This window comes from Myotis daubentonii, chromosome 3 (genome assembly GCF_963259705.1).
Source record: "Myotis daubentonii chromosome 3, mMyoDau2.1, whole genome shotgun sequence".
NCBI lineage: Eukaryota > Metazoa > Chordata > Mammalia > Chiroptera > Vespertilionidae > Myotis > Myotis daubentonii.
Window position 1 is genome coordinate 194987773 of NC_081842.1, and position 25471 is coordinate 195013243.

The 25471-nt window shown below is 42.9% G+C and overlaps 1 protein-coding gene across 1 annotated transcript in view; it reads left to right on the forward strand.

Moving 5' to 3' along the window:
• The window catches only part of INPP5B (inositol polyphosphate-5-phosphatase B), a 54345-nt gene that overhangs the window by 21471 nt on the left and 7403 nt on the right, over positions 1–25471 (forward strand). Inside the window, 11 exon segments of the mRNA XM_059690122.1 lie at positions 11038–11134; positions 12814–12981; positions 13763–13864; positions 14797–14911; positions 15258–15374; positions 16013–16200; positions 17636–17747; positions 20325–20434; positions 21254–21389; positions 23060–23170; positions 25014–25176. Of these exon segments, the coding sequence (XP_059546105.1) occupies positions 11038–11134; positions 12814–12981; positions 13763–13864; positions 14797–14911; positions 15258–15374; positions 16013–16200; positions 17636–17747; positions 20325–20434; positions 21254–21389; positions 23060–23170; positions 25014–25176 (1419 nt within the window).

Here is a 25471-nt window from a genome sequence, read left to right on the forward strand (position 1 = left end):
TGTGCCCTCTGGAGCCCTCTCAAGGAAAGAGATAGTTAAAGAAAAGGGTTTTATAGGGGGTGGCCTGCCAAACATGATAGGAGAGCCACCCAGTCCCCGCCAGTCTCCGAGTTAGGTTTCTCCTCTCTTGGAGAACTTCAAAGTCCTGATGGCTTCTAGGTAACCCTGTTTATTAGTTACAGCGCTCTGCTTTCTTGCCTTTCTACCAGTTCCCTTTGTGGCAGAGCAGCAACCAGGCCTCTTTCAAGGGAGTGCGCTAGAAGTGGGCATCAGCCCCTCCTTTGCTAGCAGCAACAGGTACCAAACCCTTTCAGTATATTTGACCAGCTTCATTCCCGTCCATTTTTATAGATTCTAAGGCCCATTGTCTTTCTTTAACCAGCAAGCTAATGATACTGGCCTGTATTATTTAATTTAGCACAGGCAGGGGGAAGGGCCCATGAAATCTCTGCCCTGAGGAACTGTGAGCCCCACTTTTAAATGTCCCAATCAGACTAGAAAAGCCACAAATACCTTTTAAACCTACCTCAGAATTCCACAATCCCAACCCAGCACAGAATATCACATAGCAAATCAAAGTTCCCAGCAAACAAACAGACAGAGATGTTTACTAGTTAGGCAGGCTGATTCCACCTCTGACAGAGAGCAAGCGCCCTTGGGGAAAGATCCCAGTGGCCACTCAAGGCGCTTTGCTGTCGGTCAGAGCACTCAGCCTTAAAGAAATCAAGCGTGTGCCTTTTTTCCCACAGACTTCCACACTTACATGAACAAATAATTATACCCAAGTAGACATACAAACATCAAATAAATATTTACACTTACACCCTTTCAGTGAACAAGTACCTTTACAGTCTTGGGATCTTGAGCAGATAACAGGAATATAGCCCAAGTCCCCTGATGGGGGCCTGACAGGAACAGATGTGGAGGCCTCCCTTTTCCACGTCCCAGGACGGGATTCTTGACCTATGTCTCATCCAGATAGAAATGGTACTCATATTGAACAAGGAAATCAAGACTAAATAGACATGATAACTAGATACATTCCTCATTAAGAACTTTGAGGTGCATGCCACATTTATACCACAAAATACCAACAAATCAGTTTCAGTTGTGTTGAGATACAGAACAAGTCCCTGAACAGAGGCAGTAGAAAACTGCCTAGGAATGCTTCTTTTCTCTAGAAGTCATTCCTCCAGATACAGGACAAGTCCCTTAGAGATTCTTGATAATCGACATCAGTAATCCATTCATACAATTCCCTAAAAGTTAAAGAGGAAGGAAAGAACCATTCAGTGTCCTTCAAGAGGATTTCGGCGAAACAACAAAATCGACAGATTAAACACATTGGAAAACCAAGGCCAGAAGTACCCTCTGACGTTTCAGGGGTACCAAGGAAGGAGAAGTTAGGCCACGTCCAGCTCTTCTCACAATCCACCACTAGTGACCAGTCCCAGCTCATTGGTCTATCATCCATTTAACATTTCTTTTTCCTCCTATCACACCAAAGCCATGCTTTTTAGGTAGCTAGAATTTTTAGCCTTAATTTTTAGGTGATTAGCAATACATTCAAAAAATTTTTTAAGAGACATAGAAATTTCATTAAACAATTTTAAATAACAAAGACACATATTTAAGCAATAAGGACAGATCAATTTACAGAAGCAGAGACAGCATACAATTTAAACCACAGCTTTGGGTAAACACATTATCTAGAACCTAGGTTAAACTTAGGCATATCCTGGGTCTCCCGAACACTGAGTTGGCAAGTTAACTGGAGCCCTTTAAGATCAGTATGAAACCACAGTTTCTACCTGAAATAATTGTACTTTAGAAATTGGATTACTGCTATCAGTTCCTTTTAAAGACTTTGACATAACCTTTAATTGTCCTTAGTTTAAGGAAAGCAGGGTTTTCTAGATTTAAGAGATTGGCTTAAAAATAAATCCCCGAGGCAAGCACACTTCCTGCCCCATCCACATTTCTGCAGCAAAACTCCGCCTTAAAGCTCCACCCCTGACTAAATCAGAGGGAGGGGCCTTTGCTGTTTAAACTGGTCCTTGTATCAAAAATCTTCAGTTGAGGTCACAAAAATCAATCCTTCCTTCTCAATCAGACCAATAAGCAAAGGCATTTAGTTATTATTATTACAGAACTTTTCCCAATTCAATCCGAACCGTAAACTTTTAGCTGGCAAGTCAAGTATTCAGCATTTCTTAATCAGTAACATTTTTAAGAATAAACTTCAAAAATGCAAGACATTTTAGCATTTGTTCAATTTAGCAAACTCCCAAAGCCTTGGGCTGCCTTTGACTAGAAACAGGTAACCACTAAAATGCAAATTAGTTACATTCTTTCTCCCAAGGATGAGAAACTGGAAGCAGACCGGTCTCCAGAAGTTGCCACTGGCGGGAAATTTCCGTCCACCTGCTTGTTCTGTTGGGGGAAGGGAGGCTAGCCCTTTCTCCATTAAGAAAAGCTTTCTTAATTAACAAAGGACCAGTTTTTGTTTTTGTTTTTTTTCCCCTTTGGAAAAACTGTTCTTTATTATGGAAATGCCAATCCTGCTGCTAGAATTTAGCTAGCATCTTTTTTCCCTGGGTGAATGATTAGTCTTGGGATCCATCCTGCACATTTGAAAGGAGATTCCAGCTTAAAACTCTATCCAAAATCGGATGGTGCGCACATTAGTTTTAAGCCAGCTTTTCTCCCTACACGTGCACAGAAATCCCAGACACATTTACTTGGGGAGGGGGTGACCTGTTTTCACAGATCTTCACTCAGACGGCCGCCCGACCACCACACAAAGGAGGGGAGAGGGCAGTCCCCCTCCCTCCACACTCACACACTTTCACCAGACATTCATTCAGAGTTTAAACAATAACAACTTCCCAATTCCTGAGGGAGCTCTACAGCCTCCCCCAAGCTCCTTGAAATGATCTATCACAATACCCAAAGGAGCAGTCTGAGTCCATCATAACGTCCATCCAGCAAGTCCACAAAATAAAACAGAAACACAAACAACTAAAGGGCCCCAAAAAAGTACAACCTTCCAACTCCATGGAAGCAAAAACCGAAAGCTAGACAATGGCTGCGCGCCAACCAGCGGGAGCGACCCGCCTTGTCTCAGATAGAGGGGTTCCTACAGACCTTCCGACTCCGCGGAAGCAAAAATGCACCCCTTCAGATGGAGGATCGAGGCGTCCCCCGACTCCTCCCGCCCGTGGCCCCCCCAGTGCGTCCACCTTAGACCATTTACAGGCATTACAGATTTCAGAAGTGAGCTCACACAGGACAGAACACACAGAACAGAATAGATAACACACAGACACTTACCGCGGTCAGTCAGACTCTCTGAATCGGGGTCCCTCGTGAGTCTTGGGGGTCCCGCACGAGCCCCCAAATGTTATGCCCAGATTTCAAGACCCCCCAAAGATCCACCAGGGAGCACTAAATCCGATGAAAAAGCAGAGAGTCTTTTATACAAGCTCGCTTGGTCCCCCCCCCTCCCCCCGCCTCCATTACTGGACGCAAGAGAGAGCCCCGAGTCCCAAGAGAACAAAGAATTTATAGGGCTTGGGGTCGGGGGTGGGGGCAGGGTGTAGCTAGGGTCTGGTTACACAAAGACAGGGGGGTTGGCTAGCATACTTTTGGCCTTGGGCTAGTTTCCCCCACTTTCCCACTGGCCAAGATAAGGGCAGGCTGAGTAACTGATACATTCTGCGGCTTTTTCTTGGAAGAGGGGTTAAGGACACAGCTACCAGTCCTGTTCTGTCCTTTCACCCCTGCCTGAGTGAGTGCAGGGGTGGCAGTGATGGCCCTGGAAGGGCGTCCTGTCCAGGGTGGGTTCCCACATTGTGCCCTGAGCTGCCAGGTCTTTATTTAGAAGGTTGGTGATGTTTTTTGACCAGAAATATGCTGTAGGAACTTAACTCTTATATTGATTAGCAGATGGCAAAATTGGTTTCCTTATGTCATTTTGCTTAAAGGCACATTTTCAAAGACCCTGTGGATGACATGAAGTAAGGACTTACTGTAATGGGGAACAGGCCCCATTGCAGAGGGTTAAGACGAGGCTGGGAGGTGAGGCGGAGACTAGATAAGCCTTTCAAAGAGTTTTGAGTTCAGTCCCCAGTCTGCCTTAAAAATAATAATAATAACAATAATAATAATAATAATAATAATAATAATAATAAATGTTATTATAGAATCCTTTTAGGTTTTCAGAAAAATTGTGAGGATAGTACAAAGAGATCCATGTATGTCCCACACTCAGTTTCCCCATCTGATATTAGTGATGACACATTTTTCATAATGAACCAATATTGATACATTATTATTATTAACTGAAGTTCATATTTTATTCACATTCCCTTTGTTTTTACATAATGCCCTTTTTCTGTTCTAGGGCCCCACCTAGGTTACCACATTATATCTAGTCATCATGTCTCCTTTGGCTTCTCTAGGCTGCAACTATTTCTCAGACTTTTTGATTTTGTTGACCATGACAGTTTTGAGGAGTGCTGGTCAGGTAGTTTGTAGAATGACTCTCAATTTGGGTTTGTCTGGTATTTTTCTCATGATTAGACTGGGGTTATATATAGGTTTGGGGAGGAAGGCAATGGGAGTCAAGTATCATTCTCATCACGTCATATTAAGGCTGTGCTATCAACATGACTTCTCACTATGGATATGAACCTTAGTCTCCTGGCTGAGGTCATGTTGGTCAGGTTTCTCCAGGGTTGTTGGCCTCACCCCTCACGCCCCTTTCCCTACTGTCCTCTTTGGAAGGATGTCACCATGTGCAGCCCATACTTAAGGAGTGGGCAATTGTGCTTCACCTCCCTGAATGCAGAATATTTGCCTAAATTATTTGGAATTCTTCATAGAAGATTTGTCTTTTCTCCTCTATTCATTTTTAAAATTTTTATTTATTTTTTTATTTTTTTATTATATTTTTATTGATTTCAGAGAGGGAGGGATAGGGAGAGATAGAAACATCAATGATGAGAGAGAACCATTGATTGGCTGCCTCCTACACGCCTCCCACTGGGGATCAAGCCTGCGCCCTTGACCAGAATTAAACCTGGAACCCTTCAGTCCACAGACCGATGTTCTATCCATTGACCCAAACCAGCTAGGGTGAGAGTAAATTTTAAGACTAAAAACATAACAGTTCGTTGAGTAATTTGCCCACAGCAACTGTAGGGTGTGGTCTACAAATGTGTTCTTTCTTTTTAGCAGCAAACCCCAGTGGCTCAAGAGGACATACAATGTGGATGTCCTGTCCCTAGACTACTCAAGCTCAGTAAACACCTAGAAAGAACACAACCTTTTTATTTCTTTTTGAGATATAAATGTTCAATTTGGATAATGAGGATAGGCAAGTACTAAAGACAATGGCTTGATTTCAGAGAGGAAAGGAGAGGGAGAGAGAGATAGAAACATCAATGATGAGAGAGAATCATTGATTGGCTGCCTCCTGTGTACAGAAGAGCAAAGAAATACCAAGCACGCTTCCTAGAGAAAGGGAGGAACCCATTTATTAACACTAGTGGACTCTGGGAATAATTTCCAAATCAGAGTGAAGTAACACTCAGAGGCTTCGCCTTTTATAACCTTCTGGGGTCATTGTCTTGCAGATATGGTTCCGCCCCCTTTCATGGGCTTACAGGAAGGCCCCCAGGTGTTGATGATCTGTCCTGGGCCAGCGATAATGACCCCCCCCCCCCCCCCAAGCAATGCATTGTTCCAGTTTTTATGGCCTGACAAGCCTTGCAAGACTTTGGGGAAGGAGGCAATGACTTTAATTATAGGTCATCAGGAATGCGCTTGTTGGCATGAATTCCAATTGCTAGCTCCCAAAATATCAGGGTTACATTTGAATGAGCCCTTTTTAGCCTTCTCACTGCACACCCCACACTGGGGGTTGAGCCCAAAACCCGGGCATGTGCCCTGACCGGGAATCAAACCATGACCTCCTGGTTCGATTGCATAGGTCAATGCTCAACCACTGAGCCATGCCGGCCGGACTATTCATTTTTTAAAAATATATATATTTTATTGATTTTTTACAGAGAGGAAGGGAGAGAGATAGAAACATCAATGAGAGAGAAACATCGATCAGCCACCTCCTGCACACCTCCCACTGGGGATGTGCCCGCAACCAAGGTACATGCCCTTGACCAAAATCGAACCTGGGACCCCTCAGTCCGAAGGCCAATGCTTTATCCACTGAGCCAAACTGGTTATGGCCGGACTATTCATTTTTATATTATTATTTATTTATATCACTATGGACCGCTGGGTATTTATTTTATACTTTGAATTATAACCCAATACTGCTTTTATTTTGTTGCTCAAATTGTTCCAACTGTGGCCATTGGAGCTCTTTCAGTTGGGTCCTGTGTCATTTTGACATACCCCCATCATTGTGGGATTTTTTTGTTTTTGTTTTTTGAGCATGTTCTTATTTTCTGGTACTACAAAATGCTCCAGGCTCATCTTTTATACTTCTTGCCTCATTCCTAAAATAACCATATCTCAAGGAGCCCTGGTTCCTTATATTGGAGAATAAACTAGAAACCAAGATCTGGGCATAAAGTGTGGTTGTTGCTATCGGTATGTTCTTGCTTCTGAGCCCTCCTCGCTGACAGAGCAAGGAAATATATGTGTGCATACTTACCTGTGTGTATTTCTATGTGTACCACCTGTATTTATATTTAGGTAACCTGAGTTCATATTGATTTCTCCAGCTCTAATTCATTACCACCTGGATCATTCTGGCTTCCTCCCCTTGCTTACTGGAATGTCCCACTCGGACAATGAGACACCTAGCTCCCACCATCCACCATCCATTTACTTAGTTGTTCAACTCCAGTATACATGTGTAATGGTGTCAGCCTTATCAGCTAGAGTATAGTACTCACGTACAGTTCCTTCTACCTTTAGTCTTACAGACTTCACTCATTTCAAAAATTACTTAGGTAAGCACTTTTTCTTCTACCCACTTCCGTGAGGTTGTTTCATACATATACAATATAATTAGATTCTTTTGTAATTTCACTTCAGGATCCCCTGGCCTCAGAAATAACTTTTAAAATTTGCATACATTAAGGTCCATTCTTTGTTCTGTAAAGCTCCTTGGGTTTTGAAACCCACAGAAAACGTCATGTATCCACCATTACAGTTACTTACAGAATAGTTTCACTGCCCTAAAAAGTCCTCTGTGGCCTGGCCAGTGTGACTCAGTGTTTGAGCATGGACCTATCAACCAGGAGGTCATGGTTTGATTCCCAGTGAGGGCACATGCCTGGGTTGTGGGCTTGATCCCCAGTAGGGGGCATGCAGGAGGCAGCCAATCAATGATTCTCTCTCATCACTGATGTTTCCGTGTGTGTGTGTGTGTGTGTGTGTCTCTCTCTCTCTCTCTCTCTCTCTCTCTCTCTCTCTCTCTCTCTCTGCCTCCTTTCCTTTCTGAAATCAATAATAAACAAATGTTTTTTTAAAAAAAGTCCCCTATGCGTCACTTATTTAACCCTTACCCCTCTCCTCCTATCCTCTGGCCAACACTGATCTCTTTACCCTCTCTGTAGTTTTTATCTTTTTGGAATGGTATATAATTGGAATCATATACCGATAATATTTAGTCTTTTCAGACTGGCTTCTTTTACTTAGCGATATACATTTAATATTCATGTCTTTTGTGGCTTGATAACTCATTCTCTTAAAAAAAATGATTTGAGAGAGAGAGAATGGGGGAGAGAGAGAAAAAACCCCACACTGATTTATTGTTCCACTTATTTATGCATTCATTGGTTGATTCTGACTGGGGATCAAACCCGCAACCTTGGTGTATCCGGACGACACTCTAACCGACCAGGGCCTCAGTCTTTTTTATTGCTAAATGATATTTCATTATCGGGATGTACCACAGTTTGGTTATCCAGTCACCTGTTAAATGACATCTTGGCTGGTTCCAGTTTTTGATGATTATGAATACAGCTGCTATAATTATTTGCATGCAGGTTTTTATGTGGACCTAGATCTTCAAATCAATAAATACTTAGGAGCATGATTGCTGGTCATATGGTAAGACTATGTCTAGCTTTGTAAGAAACTGCCAGACTGCTTCCAAAGCAGCTATACCATTTTCCACTTCTACAGTCAATGAATGAGAGTTACTGTTGCTCCACATCCTTGCCTGCAGTTGGTATTGTCAGTTTTTTGGATTTCAACCATTCTAAGAGGTGTCCACCTATGCCATTCACTAACTTACTAGTAAGTACCTTGGCTCTCTAACCTTTAGAGTAAAGCAAGAGAGCTGGAATCCAGTGGGGATTTGGTTTCTAGAAATAACTAACCATGGGGTTGTAGAATTTTAGAAACAACCTATTCTGGTTCTCCCTGTCTTATTTTTGTTATATGCTGAAGACAATGAGAAGGTGACCTGAAATATTCCAAAAGAACACTTCGGCTTGAATTCAGATGTTATATATTTATATAAGGCACATAAGATCCACGTTCATCCCGCATGTCCTATTGAGTTGTTGAGGGATTGAACTGCTTATAAGATACTGTCTGGTGTGCTGGATGATGGCAATGCAGTGATGAATCAATCAGACATACTCTTGTCCTCAGTAAGTTTACAGTCTACCTGGGGAGACAAACAGTTATAATGCACAGCAATCAGGCTGTGATGGGAGAAGTATAGGGAGCTGTGGGAACACCAGTGTCAGGGCAGGCACCTGACCCATCTAGGAGGGGTCAGAGAGGCTTCTTAGAAATAACTTCTAAGATTGGCCTACAGCAGGGGATTGGCTAACGGTAGTTCGTGGGCCAAATCCAGCTTGCTGCCGGCTTTTGTACCCCCTGTGAACTAAGAATAGTTTTTATATTTTAAAATGTTGAAAAGAATCAAAAGAGAAGAATATTTTGTGACGTGAAAATTATAAAATATCCAAGTTTCAGTGGCCATAAATGAAGTTTATTGGAATACAGCCATGCCCATGGCTGCTTTTGCATATTAGGCAGAGCTGAGTGGTCGTAACTGTATGGTCTACAAAGCCTAGGACATTTCCTCTCTGGTGCTTTACAGAAAACGTTTGCTGACCCCTGGCCACAGGATGGTAGGAGTTAGCTGTGTAAAGCAGAGCAAGGAAGAAAGAAGTCGGTTTCTAATGGGGTCTTTGTATAACTGCAGTAACTTTAATATACTTTGAATATGGCATTGAAGGGGGTAGGGGGCCAGAGGTGGGCAGGATCTCCACTGGAAAGAGACTTGACAGCCATATTAAGGGGTTTGGGTTTTATCAGTGGGGGGATTTTAAAAGGTTTTAACAGATCAGATTTCCTTTTTCAAAAAATCCTTTTGTCACAGTGTAGAGATTGGGTTAGAGAGAGTGGGGTGAGAACGGAGACAGGGAGACTTGTTGAGGTGTATGTGTTGTTTTTTTTTAAGTATATTTGTATTGATTTCAGAGAGGAAGGGAAAGGGAGAGAGAGAGAGAGAAACATCAATGATGAGAGAGAATCATTGATTGGCTGCCTCCTGCATAACCTCCACTGGGGATCGAGCCCACAACTTGGCCATATGCCTTGACCGGGAATTGAACTGTGACCTTCCGGTTCATAGGTTGACACTCAACCACTGAGCCACGCCGGCTGGGCCTCGTTGAGGTTTTCAAAGTCATTCAGGGAGATGTTGGTAAACTGGATTGGTATAGTGACATTGGGGGTAGGAATAGATTGATTTGAGAGGCATTGAGGAAGCAAAATTGAAAGGCCTAGGTGATTCACTGGAGGTATTGAAATGTAATTATTTTCATGTTTCAAATGATTGTTTTTTCAACTCCAAACTTTGTTTGCTTTTTTCTGGATCATGTGAATGCATGGCTGAAAAGTCCATGTTTAGTAATAGTCTTCAGAGCAAAATTCTTTAGTGATGTTTCATGCCTGTGGTGCCCCTTGAAACTTGTGTATTAAAGCAGCATCTCTCTCTGGCCTCTTCATACTGTTTCCTGTTGACAAGGGATCTGGGTTTTAAGGAGCAGAGAAGTTACTGGCAGATTAATGTTCTAATTATTAACTTTCTAATTATCTTGGTTTAACAACTTCCCCAAATATTTCTTTGTTGCAAGTCCTTGGGCTCTTTGGTTTTCAAGGCAATTTGTTGACACTGAAAAGCTCTTCTCATTCTCGAGGGCACTTAGGCCCTTTCCAGTTTTAGATATCTAACCCTTGCCTTTTCCTCCTTGGAATTGAAGTGTCACTTGCAGTAAGTGGTAATAAGATCTTATATTTTACTAGAGGCCCAGCGCACGAAATTCATGCACATGTACGGTCCCCAGGCCTGGCCTGCAATCCGGGCCATCTTCCTGGGCTGCTGGCAGCTGGCCCTGCCCCCTGCTGCCACCCACCCCTGGTTTTCCGTTGCCCATCTGGCGATAGGAGCCTGCCAGCTAGGGCAGTTCCTACACTGAGCGCCTGCCCCCTGGTGGTCAGTGCGCGTCATAGCAACTGGTCATTCTGCCGTTCTGTCAATTTGCATATTACCCTTTTATTATATAGGGTAATATGTTGTGTTGTCTCAGAATGCTTACTCACATGTCAGTTATTTGATCCCTATAATAAACCTGTGAGGAGAGCAGCACAGGCCAAGTTACTGAGATTTGGAGAGGTTAGATGACTTGCTCATAGTCAAAGGACAATAAATAGTAGAGCTGGTGATAGAACTTAGGTCTGCAGATATCATAGCTTTATTCATTCTATAGTGCAGTCTGTCTCCAAGAAAAAGGAGTGTTATGTGTTCAGCAGTAGACAGCTGGATGAAAATTTTTTTCTTTCTTCTTGGTATATGCGTTGTGGGAGCTTCACCCAGGCACCAACAAAACATAGGCTTTCCTATGTTTTTGAGTAACATGTGGACTACCAGTAATGCCTAGTATGATTTGAGAAACTGTGGTCTGTATGCTAAAGTATATGTGAGAGTATACGTAACTATGTTTTAATTCTGCCCCCCCCCCCCCCCCCCGCACTTAGGTGGTTCTCAGTTGGACAATTTGAGGCCAAATGGGAAAGGCATGTTTGTGGACCAAAGCTCTCGGGGTCAGGATAAACCAGAAAACTTGCTCACAAGGTAATCAGCTCTCCCTTCACTGCTACCTCTTAGGACTGAGGTTTTCTTCATTATAGAACTGAAACCATTCCTGTGAATGAGGTAAGTTGTCCCAGGGTAGCTGGCCTAAGAAATGTTGGATATTTATTGAGCACTTACTGTGTATGCCACATCGTTACCCAAGTTATCTTATTTTAACCTGAGAAGTAGGTACTATTATTTTTCTGTCTTACAGCTAAGGAAACAGGTGAGAAGAGAGGTTGTAAAACTCACCCAAGATCGAGAACTAGCAAGTGGCAGATCTAGGATTTGAAACTGGCATCTAAATCTATCTTAGAAATGCAGATTAGAAACATTTTGATTTCTCCCTCCCATTCTTTCAAGACTTTGCTGACGCTGAAGAGTCTTCTTTTCCCCATTTTTATTTACCCCTTTCTTTTTTTCTGATGTGCTGTTATATTTAGTATGTACTCTAGCGCACCCTACTGATCATGGCCAGAGTCTTCTGGTCAAGATGAAACTACTTTATTATGTCAGTATTTTAATTTTGCACTTAAGCTGTAATGAACAGATCCTGAACTTTAAGTGAACCCAGGTCTGTCATTCTCAATTCACCTTTGATCCTTCTTGGTACAACACAGATACATTTTTACATAGCCTTAATTAATACAGGGTGGGGCAAAAGTAGGTTTACAGTTGTTCCTATGGAAAATAATACAATGATTAATAAATGGTAATACAATGTGTACTCACAACTGTAAGCCTACTTTTACCCCACCCTGTATGTACATGACAAGAGTTATATCAAACACTTAAGTGGCATTTATTTAGTGTCAGAAACTGCTTCAAGTGCTTTATAGATATTAATTCATTAAGTGATTTTCAACAAAAGTTTCTGGAGCTATTATTATGATTCTGTTAGGTAAGTGTCAAATTTTGTTTAATTTTAAAGTTAGCATTTGAATAATTTTTAATATGACTAAAACTACACAAATCGAACCCGCAACCCAGGGATGTACTCTGACCGGGAGTTGAACCGACAGCCTTTTGGTTCATGGGATGGTGCTCCAACCAACTGAGCCACACTGGCCAAGGCTGGATTGTTTCACAGTCTTGTTATGTGAGGCACTCTCACCATCCAACTGCGCGAATCATTAATGATGCTGGGTCTCATTGTTTCCCATTTGAAAAAATGAAGGGATTAGATTACAATATCTTCAAGGTCCCCTTCTGGTCTGAGATTCTGTGAATGTATTTTCAGAAACCCTCTGGACCAATGTACTGTCTAATCAACAACATGTAGGTTTACTTAATTCCACATAGAAGTAATATTGTTTTAGCAAATAAGTTTTACTTTAGCCTCCTTTTGCCTTCTGTGACTCAGATGCTTGTGTGTGGAAACTTCTAGCTTTATGTTTATGTCATGAAGGACTCATCAAAATATGATAACAGCCCTGACTGGTTTGGCTCAGTGGATAGAGTATTGGCCTGCGGACTGAAGGGTCCCAGGTTCGATTCCGGTCAAGGGCATTTACCTTGGTTGTGGGCACATCCCCGGTAGGGGGTATGCAGGAGGCAGCTGATTGATGTTTCTCTTTCATTGATGTTTCTAACTCTCTATCCCTCTCCCTTCCTCTCTGTAAAAAATCAATAAAATATATTTTAAAAAATATAACAAAATTTTTTGTCTGTTTTTCTAGACAGACTAAATCCAAGTTGGAAATTACCGACATGGTTCGCTCTTGCACTATCACAGTCTCAGACAAGGCTCATATTTTGTCGATGCAGAAGTTTGGACTGCGAGAAACACTGGTGAAATCACTTCTGATGCAGAAAGAGGAGGATTATACCTATATCCAGAACTTCAGGTAGCTAACTGGCTCTTAGACTGTTTCCAAAGGAAAAGGATCATTCAACTCTCTGAAATTTAAGCATTTACCTCCACCCCCAGGACCCTGGATTTGAAAGCAAATCCTACTACAGATCTCTCCCTTCATTTTCTAAAATGAGTGATTCCATTCACTCTTCATTTGCAGGCGTTTATGCTGTGCCTTTTCGGCCGGGCACTCTGGTGGGTGTGGTGCAGTGGGAGTGACACAGCTTGCACATAGTTACAGCAATATTTGAAGAGCTATATGGATACAAAAAAGGAACGTAGCCTACCCTTGGTCGCTCTGGGCCTTTGAAGAAAGTCATTTAAATTGAAGTTAGTGTTTGGTAATGTTTTTAGACAGGGTTTCTGAAAGTTGAATGAATCAAGGTTGCATGATTCTGCTAGATCTTTTTAAATTATTGCACTGCAATCATAAGACAAAGTAACATTGCTTCTAGGGATAGAAATAGTCAATTATGGTGTGTACTGCTGTTGCTTTCCTTCTGAAAGTAATTACCAAGGTACTTTTCACTTCCGAAGCATATGCAGGGTAAAGAATTATCTTGTGGATTATAGTTCTCTAAGGGCTGTTAGAGCTAAGTAGGAATGTTCAGAGTAGGCCTGCACTGTTTGAAGTTATCACACAAGCAACAAATATCACAGTAGACTGCAGTCATTGGTATAGGTTAGATGTGACCTTTCTTAAGTCTTAAAATGCTTTCCCTTGTTGTCTCCATAGTCTTCCTGAGTGACCGATTGATTTTCTTTGGTGACAGGTTTTTTGTGGGGACATACAATGTGAATGGACAGTCCCCCAAAGAATGCCTCCGGCCCTGGCTAAGTCACGGTATCCAGGCCCCAGATGTATACTGTGTAGGGTGAGTGTTTCTCTTCCAGTCGCTTCTACATTCTCAAACGTATAGCTGTAGCTGAAGGGATGGGGACATGAAGACGAGGTGGGCAAAAGTAGGTCTACAGTTGTTCCTATGGAAAATAATACAATTAACAAATAATAATACAAGAATAAACTGTTTTATGTACTCACAAGTGTAAACCTACTTTTGCCCATTCCTTATATACCAGACTCTTCACAGCAGGTGAAGGAATTGACGAATAAGTATGTGCTTAGTAACAGCTGCTTCTCTATTTGATGCTCTCCCTCACAGTTAAACACATTTCTCGCACTCTTAAAGTGATGTGCTTGGCACTTAAATGCTAGTATTGAATTTTTAGTATAATCCTCTGTTAAAATCACTGCACCTTGAATTGATTTTCATTACTTAGACATTCAACACTTTTGGTCATGAAGCAAAGAATATTTTTTTGCCAGGGAAGGAAGGTTAGCGTAAAAAACAAAAAAAGAAGAAGAAAAAAAAGGCCCCGCCAGTCAGCCCTTTTTGTTTCACACTTAGCATCCTACTACCCCTGTACTGGGCACTGTTGGTGGGGACCGGGCAGCGAAGAAGCCTGTGTGGTAAAGCGGAAGGGCCTAGAATTTGGAATGTATGTAGACCTGGGTTTGAACCCATTTGCCGCTTGGTGCTCGTGTGAACTCATGACCTCAGGTGTAAAGTGCAGACGCTTCCAACCGCTTCACAGGCTGGTTGTGAAGCGGGAGTGGCCTGCTGCTGTGACGGCCTGGTCAGCGCCTTAGCACGCTGACCCTCGGCCCTGAGTCTCCCTTTCTTTTCTCTTGCGGGTTCTGCAGCGTAGCCAGAAAGCTGGGATTGACACACCCAAACCGATCTTAGGACGTGTCATCCTGTACATTACCTTTCTCTACTTTCTTACTTCTGGCTTCTCCTAATAGGTTCCAGGAACTTGATCTGAGTAAGGAGGCCTTTTTCTTCCATGACACCCCAAAGGAGGAAGAGTGGTTTAAAGCTGTATCAGAGAGTCTTCATCCAGATGCCAAGTATGCAAAGGTAAGAGAGGAGTCAGGGACCTTTGAATGTTAGGTTGCCACGCAGGGAAGTTAAGACAGTATTACACATTCTCCCCAAGCCAGTCCTGATTATCCTGCTATTTTCAGTTCTAGGTCCTCCAGAAGAGGCACCTGTGGGTGGGCAGGATGCAGGTCTTGACACGTGTAGGCTAAGCTGTCACGTAGCATGCTAAGTGAGTTGGATAGGTGATTACCCTGGGTCCGCGTGTGGAGGAGATACATGACACTCTCAGCCAGCTTCGAGACCACTTCTCCTTTGGGATCTTTATTTCTGTTTCCGACTTCTGTTTAATGCCGTGACTTGAGTGTTTGGCTCTGTTTTCCAGGTGAAGTTCATCCGACTGGTTGGGATTATGCTGCTGTTATATGTCAAACAGGAACATGCAGCACACATCTCCGAAATGGAAGCTGAGACCGTGGGGACAGGAATCATGGGGAGGATGGTGAGTTCTTGGTGGTATGTTTGGCACACTGAGGGCCTTGATCCCTGAGGTTTTGACCCCACTTCTCATGATACCTTGATGCATGTGTCCCAGCGAGGAGGCTGGTATTAGAAGATGAATTGTACCCTCAGCAGGACTGGACTGAGCAGACCATTTACAAATGGTATTTTAGGGAATTGCTGGCTAATTTGCACAACTAGCAGGGATCCTCATGTTTACTGCACACTAGAGTCTCGAGTTTATTCTCCCATTTAATCCATGAAATAGGTTGCAGAAACTATATTGGGTCACAGGAAAAGAAAGAATGCTGATGCAGATTTGCCATTTCCTCTTCTTCTAGAGGCCATTAAAGTCCTGCGTTTAGATTCTACTGCTAGAGCCTCCTGTGGAGAAGGGAGAGCATGTGACTTTCCTGGGATTTCATGAAAAGTGGACTCCGCTTGCCACGGACCGGCTAGTCATTCTGCCTCCTTGAATTTGTTTTCTTGTAAAATGCAGACAGTAATACTGCTTTACTTACCTCACAGGGTTATTACGAAGACTAGTTAAGAGAAAACATTTGGAAAGTTTGCCGGTTTAAGCAACTGACCTAATTAAACAACCGTCTAAACTGGATTTCTCTGGGCTCCTCTTCGTAGGGTAACAAAGGAGGAGTGGCGATCAGGTTCCAGTTCCACAATACCAGCATCTGCATCGTGAATTCGCACTTAGCAGCCCACACAGAAGAGTACGAGAGGAGGAACCAGGACTATAAAGACATTTGCTCTCGAATGCAGTTTAATCAGGTTGACCCGAGCCTTCCCCCTCTCACCATCAGCAAGCACGAGTGAGTCTGGACTTCTACCCCGCACAGGTCACGACGCCCGGTGTTTTGTTAGGGAGGTGACAGGGGGAGGCTTCCCACTGCTGGAGTGGGGGCTCGGTTACACACGGATCATTGGAAAGGTTTAGTTTCCTAATTTACCCTCTGGCAGACCTCTAGAATTCTTCTCAAATCATTTGTCCCGGGAAAATGTTTAAGACTTATTTGAATGTGGGTCTGCTTTGATACAGCACCACAATGAAAGCAACCAAAGAGCGAGCATCTCAACTCCAGGCTTTAGAAGTATGTTTCAGGTTTTTATGCATCTGTTCTCCCCAGGAGCATATGTAGTTGAGAATGACTGCATTGTCTGCCTTCACTTAGTCTTTCAGACCTCAACTTTATAAAGCTATAGTTGCAGCTGCTTGGAGCATCTTGTGCTAATTTTTGTCTATCTTTTTATTTCGTTTATCTCTAAAACTTCCTGTATGTCTAAATTCAAGGCATATGAGAATTTCTGACTTGAAAGTAACACTTGAAGCTTGTGCCACTTCTTTTATAAAGAGGAGGAGCCGCTGGGGCCATGGTGTCTGCCAGGGAGCATACAGAGTCCAGCCTCTCATCCTGCCTGCTGCCATGGTGGAACTGTCTTGAGCTCATTGGTGTCCCAGAAGCTGACAGGATGGCTTTCCTTCTTCAGGGAACCTAGCAGGGAGTGTGTCTTCCATTCTGCTAAGCCTGCAGCATCCTAGTTTGTGAGGTTGCAACTTGCATGTCAGTTTGTCTGCTTTTACTTGGGGGTGTGTATACTGCGGTACAGACTGTCTCCTGGCTTGGTTGCTGCTTCTCGTGGAGCACTATTGGACGTTATGGGATGTGCAGTGTTATTGAGGAGCATTCCTTCATCTTTTCCCCCAAAGCATCAGGTGTCATAAAACACCTGTCACACTGAGCCAAACCGATGCTGTGGTGGTGCTTACACCCCGATTCTACTGTAGAGGTTGAGCTTTGTTTCAGAATAACTCAGCTCTAGAAACAAAGGCGGGGGGTGTGTTTTGTGGACTGGAGTGTGCGTGGAGGCAGAGGCAACATCATGGCATCATCTAGTTTGGGGTCCCTGGATGATTGGCATGACTCCCCAAACTTGATCTTTTTGCCTCTTCCCAAGAATGAAGTGAATTATTGTCTTGCTTTTAGATCCCATTAGACTATCTTTCCAACCATACAAGAATATAAAGTAGTCAAGGAGAACTCGAGGCAGTTTATAATGGACGTGGACCAAGATAATTGTGTAAGCAGCATGGTAGTCGTGGTATGAAATGAAAGGACAAGAGAGAAAGATTTCCTGAGCAGCTGAATCATTTCCCCACCCAGCTCCCAAGAGGCCTCAGGGGCCTTCTGTGATGAGACGGGTAAAGTCCCTACTAACGCCTGCGACCTCTGTGCTCTGTCCTTGCAGTGTGATCTTGTGGCTGGGGGACCTCAACTACAGGATAGAAGAGTTGGATGTGGAAAAAGTGAAAAAGCTCATCGAAGAGAAGGACTTTCAGACCCTGTATGCGTATGACCAGGTACAGATGGCCACCTGTGCCCTCTCAGGCAGCCGTCCCCACACTGAGGGCACAGAAAAGCCTGGCTTCTCAACTCTCGGCCTCTTCTTCCTCAGCCTGGGAGGTTTCCCTGAGGAGCTGATGTCCAGTCAGGTCTTTCATCTGCATTTCTATCGTCCATAGTTGTCTCCCCATTGGCTTGTCCCTTGAGATGCCTGGTCTCACTTCTCTTGAGCAGGAGTGTTCTCTCTCTCTCTGTCTCTCTGCCTTGTATGTGCTCATTCATTCATTCAAGTTGGGACTGTAGGGGTACCAGAATCTCATAAATAAGATACGTGGCTATTTAAAATTATTTTCTAACTAGAGGCTCAGTGCACGAAATTCGTGCCCTTGAGGGGAGGGAGTCCTCAGCCTGGCCTGCGCCCTCTCGCAGTCCAGACCCCTCTCGGGATGTCCACCTGCTGGCTTAAGCCAGCAGTCAGACATCCCTCTTGCAGTCCAGGGCTCTCTCAGTCTGGGACTCCTAGCTCCTTACCGCCCGCCTGCAGCAGTGGAGGTGGGAGAGGCTACCACCACCACCACCACCACCACCACCACCACCACCACCACCGCTGTGCTCTCCAGCCGTGAGCCCAGCTTCTGGCTGAGTGGCTTTCCCCCTGCGGGAGCGCACTGACCACCAGGGGGCAGCTCCTTCATTGAGCATCTGCCCCCTGGTGGTCAGTGCGCATCACAGTGACCGGTTGTTCTGCCATTCAGTATATTTGCATATTAGGGTTTTATTATATAGGATTCTTTTGAATTTGTCTCCTATTCCCCTATCCTCCTCCTCCCCAGACTTGTCCAATATGAATGGCAACTCTTTTTCCTGAATGGCTTTCTTCACTTCCAGTGGGAATCAGTTCTGTAACCTGCTTTTCTCCTGCCGTTGTTTGGGTCAGCATTTCTGTCTCAAAGCATTAGCCATTTCACAGGACAAGAGCAGTCAGTTTCTCTCTTTCTTCAGGTTACTCCTCAATAGATTGAAAAACAGTTCCAGTGGTCAGAATTGTTCAGAATGTTAAAGTTCTTTTTCTTTTTAGTCTATGTCCCCTTTTAAAAAAATCTTAGTATTCATTAGTCTAAATTTTTCAGTTATCTTTTTCCTCCAGTGCAGATCAATTGCAGAAAAAAAAACCCATCAATTTTATATCTTTTCTTTTTTTATATATTTTTCTTTATGGAATAATCTCTTTATTAATCCATCTTTTTCTCTGTAGCTGTTTTCCTTGGTAAATTACTTTTATTCTCTTTAATACCCATTTCAGCATTAATCCCGTCTATTCTATTCTATTCTATTCTATTCTATTCTATTCTATTCTATTCTATTCTATTCTATTCTATTCTATTCTATTCTCTCTGTTTCTTGCCTCTGAAGGCATTCTAATTTCCCTGGAGTTTAATACTCATCTCCTCTTGCCTTCTTTTCTGGTGTTTCTTCAAGTAATAGTCCCTGTTTTGTGTGTTCTCTGCTTTCCAGATGGTTTTAAGGTCAATATATACTCATTCAAGAAGTGTCAGCTTACCTTAATACCTAAATGTTTTACTTCCTGTTGCTTTTTCTTTATTAGTTTATATTAGGAATTTGCCTTTTGGGGAATTTGGCAACTGTTGTCTCCTGCATTAGGGCTGACAATTCTTCCCCAGTTCACTTGGCACCCAGCTGGGTGCTGGGGGGAGAGGGCGGGGAGGCAGGAGTACCTGTGTTTTTATATCTTGCCGAGAGTGTGATCTGGAAGGGGCTCCTAGAATTAGTGCACTAGGAAGGATACTAGCTATTAACACTGTGTCAGGCACTGTTCTAAGTTGACAGTTCATTTTTCCAACAATCCTGTGAAGCAGATTCTAAGTCCAGAATTTACAGATGGAGAAATCAAGGCACACAGCTTCCTTCAGTTCATATAACTAGCTGGACAAACTTCTTTTGAAAGTGTTTTTTTGTTTTGTTTTAAGTGATTTTTAAATTTAAACCATAATCGGTTTGGTATATTTCTACTATATGTTTCTACATACATGGAAGTTTCCCTTTGCTTTTTGGACTGTATCTTTCCAGACTCTTTTATATGCAGTTTTGTCTCTCTGTATAATTAAAACAATTGTGCTACACAGATGAAGTGTTTGATACCTAAAAGAGAAAAGCTCTGTCTGTTGGCATCTTAATCCTATTAGGGACGTCTCAGTAAGATGGTGCTCAGGCTCCCTGGATACAGTAACTCTTCTAAAAGCACCTTAAAAACTGTAACAGGCAAAGGAAACGTTAGCTTGCTTGCTCCTCTTGCTAGAAGTTAGTTAATTCAAGATCTTACATACGGTGTACAGCTGATGTGTTGTGGAATTGTGCACCTGAAACCTGTGTAATTTTGTTAACCAGTGTCACCCCAATAAAGTCAGTAAACAGGGGCAGGGGGAGTAAAATAAAATAAAAAAAATAACCTTCCAGAATAGCTTTTTCATGGGCCTTTCCCTTTGAATTAGGTTTCAGATTTCAGATTGATATCTGCTCATTCAAGGCTTAACCTTTTTATTCTGAGATTTTTTTTCTTCCATCCTTTTGTGTAGCTGAAAACTCAGGTGGCTGCGAAGGCTATCTTTGAAGGCTTCACAGAAGGCGAACTCACGTTCCAGCCGACCTACAAATATGACACTGGCTCCGACGAGTGGGATACCAGGTAGGTCAGAGGTTGCTTCAGGAGGTCAGGCAAACGAAAACCCAGAAATTCAGGGAAGCACCTGCCCTCATGGGCCTAAAGAAGAAGATAGGTTTACTGCGACTTTTCTGCATGTGTTGTACTCTGGTTAAACATTTTCTTCCAGTAGCTGCTCATTAAGCAGCCTGCCTTCCTCCTTGTTTTCTATTTGACTGCTTTAGCCTTTGTTCCTTAATAATTCTTGTGACTGGTTTACTTTTAAGTTATTCTTAGGGGGATAAGATGATTCCAACTAACTTAGGTTGTACTTGGTCATTGCGTAGTAGTTCATCTATTTTATTAGTGCCTATGGTATGCCATGCCCTATTCAATGCATTTTACTTGTATTATCTCATTTAATCTTCCCAACAACCTGTTGAAATAGGCATGGTTTTGTTATTCTCATTTTATAGATCAGGGAACTGAGGCATTAAAAAATTAAAGAGCCTCCCAAGCAGGCAAGTGTAGAGCCAGGATTTGAACCCAGGCAGTAGGAATTCAAAGCCTGTTTTAACCACCATCTCTTAGAAACCATAGAGTACTTACTGTCAGATTGCCTTATGACTCTCACCTCATCCCCAGAGGAGGCCAGAGAGCAGGGAATCATTCTGAACGGTGTTTTGGATGATACACAGGATACATGTTACATCTTCATGAGCCCAAATCGCTCCTGACCTCTCAGATCACTGGGCCTCGAGGACTGGACGGCTCTGCCCAGTCATCCCCAGCTGAGCCAGGGGCTAGCCAGGCAGCGGGTACTGCTGTGCCTGTGGGGGCCCCAGTGTGGACTTTGCATTTCAGTGAGAAGTGTCGTGCTCCTGCCTGGTGTGACCGGATCCTCTGGAAAGGGAAGAACATTACTCAGCTGAGTTACCAGAGCCACATGGCCCTGAAGACCAGTGACCACAAGCCTGTCAGCTCGGAGTTTGACATTGGGGTAGGTGGGCAGCTGCGCCCGTTGTCATCATTCCGTGGGGAATAACAGGCTCTCACAACCAAGACGGTTTTTTCTTTCTGGTGTCCTCCTCTTCCCTTGAGTATGATGACACTCCTTTAAAAATGGTTTTAATTTCAATTTAATTCATAATTGCTTTGACATACTACCACTGTATGTTTCTACATACATGGAAGTTCCTCCTTACTTTTTGGACTGAATCTCTCCAGACCTTTCTCCATGCATTTACAAATGTGTGTCAGTATTCTCTATGCAGCACGGAGGGTGTTTCTAGAGGAAGGTTTTCCTTTCTGTAAAAGAGATCATATTATGCATATTGTTCTGAGAACATATTTTTTCCCCACTGACTGTGTCTCAGAAGACCTTTACATGACACTAAAGGCAGAGCTCCCTCATTATTTTTAAAGGTTTCAAAATACGCCACAGTATGAATGAACCATAATGTATATATTGATGATCATTTGTTTCCAAAGTTTTGCTATTATATACAGTGCTATGGTAACCACCCTTCATATGTCTTTGTGTACCAGTGCATTTCTATAGAATGAAATTCCTAGAGGTTAAATTAGTGGTTCACTGAGAAATGTATTTTAAATTTATTAAATTTTGCTAAATTATCCTCCTGGCAGTTTTACCATTTTACACTCCTGCCAATCATGTATGAGCTTATTTTCTCACACCCTGGCTAATACTGGGTTTTATCAATCTTTTAAATTTCTACCAACACAGTGAGCCAAAAGAAAAAGATATTTCATTATTTTAGATTCCATTTCCCTGGTTACTAGTGAAGTTGAACATCTTTTCTTTATTCCCTATTTGTATCTCTTCTTCAGTGACTTCAGTGTTTATTTTATCAGTTCTCAAGGGTCCAGGTTGAAGCATATCAGAATCCATGAGGGTGTGGGTGGTTTGAAAAAAGCCTAATGAATATTATAATTAAAGTTTTATTATTGGAAAGTGACAAAATTGTGTTTATAATTCAAATACAGAAGGAAAAACCTGACAAAATGTTGTCTGATGGAGCAGTTAGTTAAAAAAGCTTGAGAAATGCTTTTTATTTATTTATTTATTTTTAATATATTTTATTGATTTTTTACAGAGAAGAAGGGAGAGAGATAGAGAGTTAGAAACATCCATCAGCTGCCTCCTGCACACCCCCCACTGGGGATGTGCCTGCAACCAAGGTACATGCCCTTGACCGGAATCAAACCCGGGACCCTTCAGTCCGCAGGCCGACGCTCTATCCACCGAGCCAAACCAGTCGGGGCGAGAAATGCTTTTTAAAGAAATGCTGCTTTAAATCAAAGCTCTAGAGAGATTTCTTACTGCAGGCCTTTTGGCAGCAGCAAGCCAAGTAGAGCTAAGCACTGAGCATCCCTCTACCCTGGTCCTGAGTCCTGGTAGAACTGCCAACCAGGCTTTCACTCCGAATCCTCTTTCTGCTAATCAGGAAGCAGTTGACTTTACCATAGATTTTGCCTCTGGGCGACCCTTCTATGTCTACTGTTGATTGGGATCTTTTGTTAATTAATTAAATCTATTTAGTGTCCACTTTCTGTATTGCTGTTTCCCAAGGCCGGGAATGCCCTGTATACTGAAAAAGGGGAAATGGGCAGAAGGCTTGGTACTCAGCCTCTGATGTTCCCTTCCAGGTGCGGGTTATAAATGAAGAGCTTTACCGGAAGACTCTGGAGGAGATTGTTCGATCCCTGGACAAGATGGAAAATGCCAACATTCCTTCTGTGTCCCTCTCCAAGCTAGAGGTAGGAAGGACTGTTAAGAATATCAGCATCAGCCCTAGCTAGTTTGGTTCACTGGATAGAGTGTCAGCCTGTGGACTGAAGGGTCCCAGGTACGATTCTGGTCAGGGGCATATACCCAGGTTTCAGCCTCCATCCCCAGGAGGGGGCACAGGAGGCAGCTGATCAATGATTCTCTCTCATCATTGATGTTTCTATCTCTCTTCCTCTCCCTTCCTCTCTGAAATCAATGAAAAAAATATATATTAAAAATAAAAGAAAGAATATCAGCATCAGCCCTGGCCGGTTTGGCTCCGTGGATAGAGTGTTGGCCCACGAACTGAAGCGTGGGCCCAGGTTGAAGGGTCCCAAATTCAATTCTGTTCAAGGGCATGTGCCTCAGACCTCGAAACCAATCAACATGTCTCTTTCACAGAGATGCTTCTTTCTCTCTGTCCTCTCCCCCTCCTTTCCACTCTCTAAAAATCAATGGAAAACTATCCTTGGGTGAGGATCAACAAAACAAAACAAGAAAGACTATCAGCATCAGACTCTTCTATTCATAGAGCTTAAATTTCATCTACGAGGGCTCAGAATTCCAGGAGGTACCTGTCAGACTACTGAACTCTAGTCTTTCTTGATAGGCTGCTTCTAGATAGAGTGAGGCTGCTGATGCTAGCTGAGAAGAGAGGGGTTGTTGGTTTATATCATGTTTATCTCCTAATCTTCTAAACCAGAAGCCTTTAACCATTTTTTAAAAATATGTTTTTACTGATTTCAGAGAGGAAGGGAGAGGGAGAGAAAGATAGAGACACCAATGATGAGAGAGAATAATTGATCAGTTGCCTTCTGCACACCTCCGATTGGGGATCAAAGCCTCAACCCAGGCATGTGCCCTTGACTGGAATAGAACCAAGGACCTTTCAGTCCGCAGTCTGGTGCTCTAGCCACTGAGCCAAACCAGCGAGGGCAACCATTTGCGACTCATAGATTTCATCTACACATGAGCCATCTATGAGTTAAATAATGGCAAAGGTGATCCAAAATGTGTTTTGTTTTGTTTTTAATTTTAATATAACTGGTGTGTATTCTTGCATTGGGTTGTCTTCTTACTGATGCTTTGCTTTGAGATCAAATCGAGTCCGAATTTCTTGGGTATGCTTGAGTGAATGGTGGGGAAGGCAGTATAGAAAAGCAGTGGTCAGTGGGAGAAGTCAAGTTAGGGCTGAAGATTTTTCATGAAAGAGCCACGGCATAGATCATTCAGAATTGACAATACCAAGAAGTCAGTCAATGGGTATTTATGGTGAGAGTATTTTCAATACCTTAGATGTCCAGCTACTCGGAAAGAAAAGTTTGGCCTTGAGTTTGTTTGGGTATAGAAGATACAAATGTTGATTCCTTCAGAAAATTTATTTATAAAACAACATGCTTTCTTTGAGTTTCTGGGTTAAACACAGACAGTTGGTCTTTAGTAGTAGCTGTGGCCTGCCAGGTAAATACATAAAGAAACATGATTTGAAAGAGGTGGTCCTTCTTTCTTTTCTTTTCTTTTTTTTTTTTTTTTTTTTAGAGGAAGGGAGAGGGAGAGAGAGATAGAAACATTAATGATGAGAAAGAATCATTGATTGGCTACCTTCTGCACCCCCTATACTGGGGATCGAGCCCACAACCCCGGCATGTGTTCCTGACCAGGATTGAACCGGGACCCTTCAGTCTGCAGGCCGACTCTCTATCCACTGAGTCAAACCAGCTAGGGCTGGTCCTCCATTTTCTTTCCAGAAAGGGCAAGGAATGCCCAGTTGGGTGTCTGGACAGGTTGCCGAGAAGAGGGCATTGGTCTGATGGGTTCCGGGCTTGTTCCCAGTTCTGTTTTCAGGATGTGAAGTACATGCAACTGCAAGTGGAATCCTTTACAATTCGTAACGGACAAGTGCCCTGTTGGTTTGAATTCATCAACAAGCCTGATGAAGAGTCTTACTGTAAGCAGTGGCTGAATGCCAACCCCAGCAAAGGGTTTCTCCTGCCAGGTAAGGCCTCTTCCAGGTCCTTGGTTACTGGTTTGGGGTACACTCTAATCTTTCTTGGCTCACTTTCCTGTAATAAGCTTTTTGTTTCTGAGTGTTTTGTTGTCTGCTTGAAACTTTTAGAAAGTCCTATGGATGAACCATCTACAAATAAAATATAAAATAGTGAGGAGCATGAGTTCAGCTTCAGAAGCATTCTCAGTCATGTATTTGTTCCATAATTTCACAGAAAGAGAAAATCTAAGATTGCTGTGAAGCAGCTGCTGCTGTTAAAAGGACCATTTTTAACCTTTGCCAG